The 10,357-nt window shown below is 41.1% G+C and overlaps 1 protein-coding gene across 1 annotated transcript; it reads right to left on the minus strand.

The window, feature by feature from the left end:
* Positions 1 to 5: 5 nt before the first annotated feature.
* Positions 6 to 2,458, minus strand: LOC126980617 (uncharacterized). Its single transcript, XM_050830719.1, has 3 exons — positions 2,404 to 2,458; positions 970 to 1,421; positions 6 to 17 (listed from the first exon to the last, which is right to left on the minus strand). Exons 1-3 carry the CDS (start codon positions 2,456 to 2,458, stop codon positions 6 to 8), a joined length of 519 nt encoding a protein of 172 aa, XP_050686676.1.
* Positions 2,459 to 10,357: the final 7,899 nt, after the last annotated feature.

Below are 10,357 nucleotides of genomic sequence, written 5' to 3' on the forward strand. Positions count from 1 at the left end.
AGGATTCACTGAAGAATCTACAAAAGGATCCACTGAAGAATCTACAGAAGGATCCACTGAAGAATCTACTGAAGGATCCACTGAAGAATCTACTGAAGAATCTACAGAAGGATCCTCTGAAGGATCCACTGAAGAATCTACAGAAGGATCCACTGAAGAATCTACAGAAGGATCCACTGAAGAATCTACAGAAGGATCCACTGAAGGATCCACTGAAGAATCTACAGAAGGATCCACTGAAGAATCTACTGAAGGATCCACTGAAGAATCTACAGAAGGATCCACTGAAGAATCTACAGAAGGATCCACTGAAGGATCCACTGAAGAATCTACAGAAGGATCCACTGAAGAATCTACAGAAGGATCCACTGAAGGATCCACTGAAGAATCTACAGAAGGATCCACTGAAGAATCTACAGAAGGATCCACTGAAGGATCCACTGAAGAATCTACAGAAGGATCCACTGAAGGATCCAATGAAGAATCTACAGAAGGATCCACTGAAGAATCTACAGAAGGATCCACTGAAGGATCCACTGAAGAATCTACAGAAGGATCCACTGAAGGATCCACTGAAGAATCTACTGAAAGATCCACTGAAGAATCTATAGAAGGATCCACTGAAGGATCCACTGAAGAATCTACTGAAAGATCCACTGAAGAATCTATAGAAGGATCCACTGAAGGATCCACTGAAGAATCTACTGAATGATCCACTGAAGAATCTACAGAAGGATCCACTGAAGAATCTATAGAAGGATCCACTGAAGAATCTACTGAATGATCCACTGAAGAATCTACAGAAGGATCCACTGAAGAATCTACAGAAGGATCCACTGAAGAATCTACAGAAGGATCCACTGAAGAATCTACAGAAGGATCCACTGAAGAATCTATAGAAGGATCCACTGAAGAATCTACAGAAGGATCCACTGAAGAATCTATAGAAGGATCCACTGAAGAATCTACAGAAGGATCCACTGAAGAATCTACATAATGATCCACTGAAGAATCTATAGAAGGATCCACTGAAGAATCAACTGAAGAATCTACTGAAGGATCCTCTGAAGAATCTACAGAAGGATCCACTGAAGAATCTACATAATGATCCACTGAAGAATCTATAGAAGGATCCACTGAAGAATCAACTGAAGAATCTACTGAAGGATCCTCTGAAGAATCTACAGAAGGATCAACTGAAGAATCTACAGAAGGATCCACTGAAGGATCCACTGAAGAATCTACAGAAGGATCAACTGAAGAATCTACCGAAGGATCCACTGAAGAATCTACAGAAGGATCCTCTGGAGGTTTCACTGAAAATTCTACATAAGAATCTACTGAAGACTCTACAGAAGAATCTACTGAAGTATCCACTGAAGAATTTACAGAAGGATCCACTGAAGGATCCACTGAAGAACCTAAAAAAGTATCCACTGAAGGATCTGTACTAATAAATGACGAATTTCAAAATATTGCAATGTAGTTTTTATTATGATACACTGGCATTTAATTAATAATTGCTATGTACCTTTTTGTTTTGTTTTGTGTGATATGTGTTTTTCATTCACCTAGTGAGGGATACGTTGATTGATGTCTTAATGTTCCTTTACAGGCATATTGTATCAGAGACATGTAAAAATAATAAAGAGTGAAAAAATTTATATGTATCTAAATCCTCGGAAATATAACTCAGAGTTCAGTTTTGCCATGGAACGATTGCAAACAACTCGATAGACAAGACTCTCCCTTCAAACTCATCCCAATGTTGTCTGACTTCCACATTCAAGAGTTAACCAGAAGTACCTTAACTCTTTCGAACTGAGGAGCCCTTAAAGCATTATTTGTCCATTTGACTAATATTAAAAACAGACAATAATAATGATGATGATGATGATGATGATGATGATGATAATAATAATGATAATACCACCACCACCAACAACAACACCAACAGTAATAATGATAATAATAATAATAATAATAATAATAATAATAATAATAATAATAATAATAATAATAATAATAATAATAATAATAATAATAATAATAATAATAATAATAATAATAATAATAATAATAATAATAATGATAATAATAATGATAATAACAATAACAATAATAATAATGGCAATAACAACAAAAACAATACTACTACTACTACTACTACTACTACTACTACTACTACTAATAATAATAATAATAATAATAATAATAATAATAATAATAATAATAATAATAATAATAATAATAATAATGATAAGAAGAAGAAGAAGAAGAAGAAGTACAATGATAATAATAATAGCCCAGGGTTGTGCCAAGGTGTCGCTGATCGGTAACCCAGTCTACAGGTAAATCCTTTATGAATGAAGGAGCAGGGGTCAACAAAGTCTTCCAAAATGCCTGGCCTAGTGTATCCAAAAGCCAAGGTCCGAGGAGGCCTGACTGAGGAGCTCATGTCGGGAGGGTACCTACTGGCGATTACGAGTCCAACGCGTGATCAAGCCGTGGTGAATATCAGTTTGTCCAGAGCAACGGCCTGGACCCAGGATGCCGAATAACCTGAGCTCAGTGATACAGTAGCAAGTCACATAATTAAGTAATCCATGAGAGCATAATGCAAAGTTTGATAATGGTACATCGTTCATTATCAACTGATAGCTGGATGTACGTAGATGAGAGTAAACGAATAAAAAGTTAACAAAAGCTGTCATTTTTGTGTCCCGGTACCTAGCAAGATGACAGCGGATCAGTGGCACACAAGGGCACACAAGGACAGAAGGAGACTGCAAAAGCCCAGACGCCCTTCACAAGGCAGCTCCTGAAGACGGGTTGCTCACCAAATTCCCTTCCATCCATAAATGCATCTTATCTCCGTTTAAGTTAAAAGAAAGGCATTATGTTAGGAATTACTCTCTCTCTCTCTCTCTCTCTCTCTCTCTCTCTCTCTCTCTCTCTCTCTCTCTCTCTCTCTCTCCCCCCAACCCCACCCCCGTAACCATGATCCCGCAAGTACCACCACCTATATTACCAAGCCTCTAGATAACTTAAAAATCCTTAGTTTCAATGCGCGTAGCCTAAGAAACAAGTTTGATGAGCTGAGATGTCTTGCTCTAACAGAAAATTTTGACATAATTGCTATAACCGGAACATTTATCGACACCACAAATATTGATTTAAGTTCCGAATACAACTTAGATGGCTACAGACTCTTCAACAAAGATCGTGTAAACCGTAGAGGCGGTGGCGTCGCCCTTTTTGTCAAAAGCTATTTGCAACCCACTGACAAAACACCAAGAGAGAGTAACGTTGAACATTTGTGCGTGCGAGTAAACATTGTAAAAGTCAATTTAAATATATCTGTCACCTACAGGCCTCCCGGGCAATCACTCGATGACGACCTTGAGATGTACAGCGTTTCAAAGCAGTCACTTAATAACAACGACTCACTGATATTAGGAGACTTTAACCTCCCCCATATCGACTGGGCCACACTGTCAGGTACAGAAGGCGAGTCACATAGAATGATCGAATTTCTAGAAGAAAATTATCTAAGCCAAATGGTTTCTGAACCAACTCGACAAAATAACATACTCGACCTTGTTATAACTATCCAAGACAACCTAGTCAGTAATGTCACGATAGGAGAACACCTCGGTTCTTGCGATCATAAATTAGTGCGCGTCGACATTAGAGCTCAATCATCAGTGACTGAAAATAAAGCAAAGGTGCCCAATTTCAAAAGAGCCAACTTCGTAGAAATCCGACAAAAACTAACAGAAATTTAGCTATCAGATGACGGCAATGTAGAGGAAGCCTGGCTAAGCTTTAAAAATTACTTACTCACTCAGCAGAACACATTCGTCCCCTTGTGCGAGAAGCGAATTAACACTAATAAAAGCCCACCTTGGTTTAATAACGAAATTAAACACTCAGTCAAGGAGAGAAAATTGTCTTACAGGTTAAAGAGAGAGCAAAGCACGCCCGAAAACATTAGACTTTACCATGATGCCAGGCGACGAGTAAAAAGATTAGTATGTCAGGCAAAGCGTAGATATGAAGAAAATATTGCAGCCAACTGTAAAAATAATCCGAAATCTTTCTTCAGTTACATAAACAACAGAAAGGCGATCAGAAGTGGAATTGGACCTTTAACAAACAGCGACGGTGCACTAGTGACTGACAGCCAACACATTGCAAACCTCTTAAACAATTACTTTTCCTCGGTGTTTAATACTAACAGTCTTCCTCCCACTACCACCAACACCAGTACTAATGTAAATCTCGAGCATGCATTGCCTAATTTTGAAATAACAACCGATGAAGTCCTTAAAGCTCTCCATTCACTTAAAACAAATAAAAGTCCCGGACCCGACAAAGTATATCCTATACTGCTTAAAGAAACAAAGAGCGAAATACTCTCCTCCCTCACAACCGTATTCAATATGTCCTTGCGACAAGGCATCGTCCCTTCGGATTGGAAAAAGGCTAACGTGACACCGATTTTTAAGAAAGGAGACAAAAAAATACCAGGTAACTACCGACCCATTAGTCTAACTTCAGTTGTAGGTAAGCTACTTGAAAGCATAATTAGAGACAAAATTGTGAGTTACCTCGAAAGCCACTCATTAATTGGGGATTCACAACATGGCTTCCGTAACAAAAGATCCTGCCTATCAAACCTATTGACCTTTTATAACGACCTCTTCACTGTTTATGACGTAACCAAATCACTGGACGTAGTCTATCTTGATTTCCAGAAAGCGTTTGATAAAGTCCCACATCATAAATTACTTTATAAATTAAAGCAAATAGGTATTGACGGTCAAGTAAACCAATGGATCGCGAATTGGTTGAGCAACAGACAACAAAGAGTAGTGATTGACGGATTTAACTCAGAGTGGGCGCCTGTCACTAGTGGCGTCCCTCAGGCCCAGTGCTCTTCATTATCTATATCAACGATGTGGATATTGGACTCAACAATCGCATTAGTAAATTTGCAGACGACACAGAGATTGGTAACTCGGTTCTCACTGACGAAGACAGGCAAAGCCTCCAAGAGGATTTGCACAAAATTTCAGCTTGGTCGGATAGATGGGAGATGCCCTTTAATGTAGACAAGTGCCAGGTCCTTCAAGTTGGAACAAGAAATAAGAAGTTCGATTACGAAATGCGCGGCGTTAAACTCACAAGCGTTCAATGCGTTAAGGACCTGGGGGCAGGGACGTGCACAGGAATTTTAGAGGGCAGTTGCTCAAACCTGAAAAAAGGGCAACCCCCCCCCCCCCCCGCACAAACTGCAACAACAACAACAACAAAACACCCTAACAGGCTTTGCACTTTATGCACACTGTCTTTATTAGAATATTACAAATAAGCAAAAACAATTTTTTTTTTTCACAACACTGTGTAGTTCGAAAGCGTTTTGTAGAACCCACAGCACAGCAAAGAACAAAAAAGCAAATCGTGAGTCGGTATGATGGGTGGGTGTTGGGCTGCGGGTGATGCAAGCAGTCCAGCCTATCATACCCAACATGCCTCACTTCACCCGGTCAACTGTATAATATGGGATTCATAGTTATCACAGCCTTCTAGGGATCCTTAACTCACTAGTTGTTATAGCAGCACATGTTATCGAAGGTTATTAACTATACAAAATACGGTGAATATGGGGGAGTTTTACCAGCGAGGGGACGTGTGTGAAGGTGTCGCGACGGTCGCGGGGGAAGTGACTGTGACGCCGCGAGGGACGCTTCAAGTACGTTTTGGCGGGAATGAATTAACTAGCTAGATAGCTAATATTATAAGTTTTCAAATGTGAGAAAATAGTTAAAATAATTTTAGATTGATGAATACTTATATTTAAATAGGTAATTTCAGTGTAATAATGTTTTGTTGGAAGCGGAAATATCATTGGTTACTTTTGCAACAGCACTAGGGGAGGGAGGGTAAAAATAGAAAACGGGGACTATAATAACGTCCCTGGAGGAAATAATATTAGGAAAAAATACACACATTCGTAACACTATTTTTCAGAAGGGCAACATCAGCCGAGAAGGGCAAAACGGCAGTTGCTCAGACAACATGGGCAACCTACCTGTGCACGTCCCTGCCTGGGGGTCAAAATCGCGTCAAACCTCAAATTCTCACATCAATGCATCGATGCAGCAAATAAAGCGAACAGAATGTTGGGCTTCATTAAAAGAAACTTTTTATTCAAGAATAAAGATGTAATACTTCCGCTCTACAATAGTTTAGTCAGACCCCACTTGGAATATGCGGTACAGTTTTGGTCTCCCCACCATGCAAAGGACATTGCTAAATTAGAAGGTGTTCAGCGTCGGGCAACAAAAATGATCCCTTCTTTGCGCAACAAATCCTACGAAGAAAGGCTTTCCACCCTAAACATGTTCTCTCTTGAGAAACGTCGCCTCCGAGGAAAACTGATCGAATGTTTTAAAATACTTAATGGTTTCACGAATGTAGACAGATCAACATTGTTTATGATCGATGGCACTTTGCGAACGAGGAACAATGGCATAAAACTCAGATGTAGACAAGTAAATTCAGACTGCACCAAATTTTTCTTCACCAACGTTGTAGTGCGAGAATGGAATAAGCTCCCACCGTCAGTGGTCCAGTGTAACACGATTGACTCCTTTAAAAACAAGCTCGACCGTCACTTCCTTGAACTTAATATTAACTAGAGTAGAAAAGCAACGTTTTGGAGCCATCTGATTAATGTAGAATCACTTAGGTTTAAAGACAGACCACCTAGTCTAGACCATGGGGTCTGTGTGGTCTGATTTTCTATGTAAATCTATGTAAATATCTCTCTCTCCTTCTCTCCCTCTTTCTCTCTCTCTCCCTCTTCTCTCCTGAAAGATGTTTATAAGTAGGTATAGTTTCACAAAAGAACGAAGGAAGGAAGGAGAGGAGAGGAGATGAAGAATAAAAATAGACGAAGAAGAAATAGATAAATACGAACGATTAATTAAAGATTTCAGTTGTGTTTGCCTCAACTACACACCCCCTCCGTTTGTTTCACTCTTCCACTACGCTGTTCGTGAATCAGGTTTTGCCTATTTCTATTCTAAACTTGAATTTATCGAACACATACCAGTTACTGCGTGTTCTCAGGTCAGTTTCCCTTTGACCTATTTAAACACCTCAATCAAGTCCTCACGCAGTCTACGCCTTTCCAAGGAGTGGAAGTTAAGTCATTTAAGTCTAACCCTGTACGGTAAGCTCTTAAGCTCCTGGATCATTTTCGTCATTCTCCTCTGTATTAGCCTACTTCAAGGGAGTCTATACCCCTTATGTGATAGGGACGCCAAAACTGAACAGCATAGTCCTGGTGTGGTCTAACCAGAGCCAAATACAGTGTAAGGATAAATTCTTTGTTCTGGTAGTGAGTGGTAGGAAGATTATTCTGGTGTAAATGCCTAATTCAATTGTCTCAGTACGACAATTTTGAACTTTACACCTGGCGACACTGGGTGGCGGAAACATCAAGGGCAGCGGAGAAAGGAGACGCGTATGTGGAACTCCAGACGGAAGTTGATTTAAGTTCAGCTGCTCAACTGCTCCCATGCCCTGAGGTGAAGCCTAGCCTAGCCTAGCCTTGCCGGCGTGAGATTCAACAGATGCTTGCAGCCTATGTCGACCTCAAGAAGGCATTTGATTCAGTGCATCGCGAGACACTTTGAGATCTCCTGCGACTCAGTAGGATTCTTGCAAGGACCAGTGGTTTGCTGACTGGTCTGTATTCTGGGACTGAGAGTTCTGCGAAGTGTTTTTTATGTATGTGTGTGTGTGGGGGGGGAGGGGGTCCAGCTTATTTCCCATGAAGTCGGGAGTGAGGCAGGGCTGTTTCTTTGCCCTCATCGCTTATAAGCAAGTATGGACTGGGTACTAGGCAGAGTTGTGGACCAGTCATTGTGGTGCATCTAGTGGCAATACCAGGGTCATTATCCTTGTTTTTGCCAATGATGCAGTAATCATTGCGGAGTCGCTGGAGGGTATGGTGATGGCTCTCGAAGCACCGCACGAGGAGGGGAAGCCCTTGGGACTTCAGGTCTCCTGGACCACGACCATGGTACAGGTGTTTGGAGGCTTGCTAGATGAAGCAGTACAGTCTGTTCATGCGTGTGGTGAGGACATTCACATCATGGAAAATTTCACATACCTTGGTAGCGTAGTTCAGAACAACGGTGAGTCTCGCCAGGAAGTCTTACGGCAGATTGGCTTGGCCCACGGTGTTATGTACTCGCTCAGTGCGAGTGTATGGCGTTTTCGATACCTGTGCAGAAGGGCAAAGATCCGGATCTTCCAGTCGCTTGTGCTCCGTGTCTTACTATATGGCTGTGAGACACAAACACTGAATAATGACTTGGAGAGGCGAATTAATACCTTTGGTAATCACTGCCTATTCAGAATCATGGGATATCGCTGGAATGACTTTGTGTCAAACTGGTGATTACTCCTTGAGATTAATTCTAGACTTATTACCTGCATAGTCCGTCAACGCTGACTTGGGCTATATGACCACGTGGCACGCTGCCCAGGTGCCGACCCTGCTCACCGGGTCGTTTCTATAAGTGACAACCTTGGAGGTCAAAGGGACTCTCACAGAGTTCGTGGATTGAGTAAGTCGATAGACCCTGTGCCATGAGGTACTTGGGATGGGTCGATAGACCCTGCCATGAGGTACTCGGAATGGGAAGGGGGCCTGCATGCAGACTTGCCCGGAGGAACCCCTGAGTTTGGCGTCGTAGGGTGAAGGAAGCGACGCGCCCTCCTAGATCACAAAAAATACTATTGCATCATCATGAATTTGAATTTCTCGCAACTCTTTCGGTAACAATATGACGCCGGTGATGAAGGTGGCCACACTCTCCTAGTTTATGTCTCCGATGTATACTGTAAGAAACACGGAGGGAACTTTACCGGAAACCAAAACGTAAAGGCTTCTCTGAAAAGAACGACCCCTGCCAAGAGTTCAAAGAGGGAGCATTGTTAACTTTCATGTCCCACACCTGTCTGTTCCGTTCGCCGTGAACTTAACACCTGAGGAAAACTGAATCATGCGAGGAGGGTGCGAAAGATGCGTGAACCCTCAGCCACGTAGAGGAGCGGCACATCTGAGCCCTCACGCAAGACCCACCAGTTCGTTGCCTTTATTTTGTGTCAAACTATTGGTGGTACATTCGTATGACAAACTATTTTAGGAGGGAGTGTATTAGCAGTAACCAGTATTGATCTATTCTGCCATCCTGTGTTTGTGTGTGTGTGTGTGGGAGGGGGGGGGGGCAGTGACTTGTTCCTGAGCCTATTAATCCGCGTAGGCCTACCAAGAATGCACCTATTTTTCTTTTCAATCCTGGCCTAGGCAGTTGACGTGGAGACCACCCAGCTGTTCTTTCTTCCTTTCACTGGGATCAAGAATTGTTAGCGTCGAACAAAACACCCCTATTACAACACCCCGAGGAGAAAGAATATACAAAGTTTAAATGAATGAGTAGTTAAAAGCTCCGCCACCTCAAAACTAATCTACACTTTCAAATTATGGTTAAAGGGCGAAAACACATCCCCTATAACCAAAACATGAAGGTGCACCGAGTCAGAAACCAACCTAGCCAAGCAACCAAACCGCGGCATCCCGGACCACAGGGACACCAAAACGTAATATCTCATATTTTACAAATGAAATTAAAAATCCTATTTCTCTCTCTCGCTGCCTTTAGCTCCTCTTCTCTTTCTTCTATCTTTTTTTCTTTTCTCTCGTTGTCTCTCTTCTTCCTATGGCTTATGATTTGCTGGTCCGTGAAATTGCTTCACTAGTGACTTTTTTTTGTTTTGTTCATGATTTAAGAAAAGAATAATCAGTCAAAACATTTTTTTTTTCAAATAAGTAGTTTAATGAAATAAAAATTGAATGAAATGTTTAGAGTATGGTGTAACACCCGCCGGACAAACGAGAAAGAAAGAAGAAAAAAAAAGAAAAAGAAAGAAGAGAGACAACGAGAGAAAAGAAAAAAGATAGAAGAAAGAGAAGAGGAGCTAAAAGCAGCGAGAGAGAGAAATCGGATTTTTAATTTCATTTGTAAAATATGAGATATTACGTTTTGGGGTATTGATAGACCTTGCAATAGATACATGACACCATGACAGCTCGTCTTTCCCATGTTTACTGTAGTACTACTAAGTGCTGTAGTTAGTGTAGTGTTTTTCCCTCATGGCGTCCATTTGAATAATTTAGCCTTTATAATCACTTTACTGTGTAGCCTATAACGTGAAACATTACATTACATGCTATTGTTCCACTGAATTTTAAATTGCTAAAAAAATAAAATAT

The sequence above is a fragment of the Eriocheir sinensis genome, chromosome 44, assembly GCF_024679095.1.
Source record: "Eriocheir sinensis breed Jianghai 21 chromosome 44, ASM2467909v1, whole genome shotgun sequence".
In the NCBI taxonomy this organism is placed as follows: Eukaryota; Metazoa; Arthropoda; class Malacostraca; order Decapoda; family Varunidae; genus Eriocheir; species Eriocheir sinensis.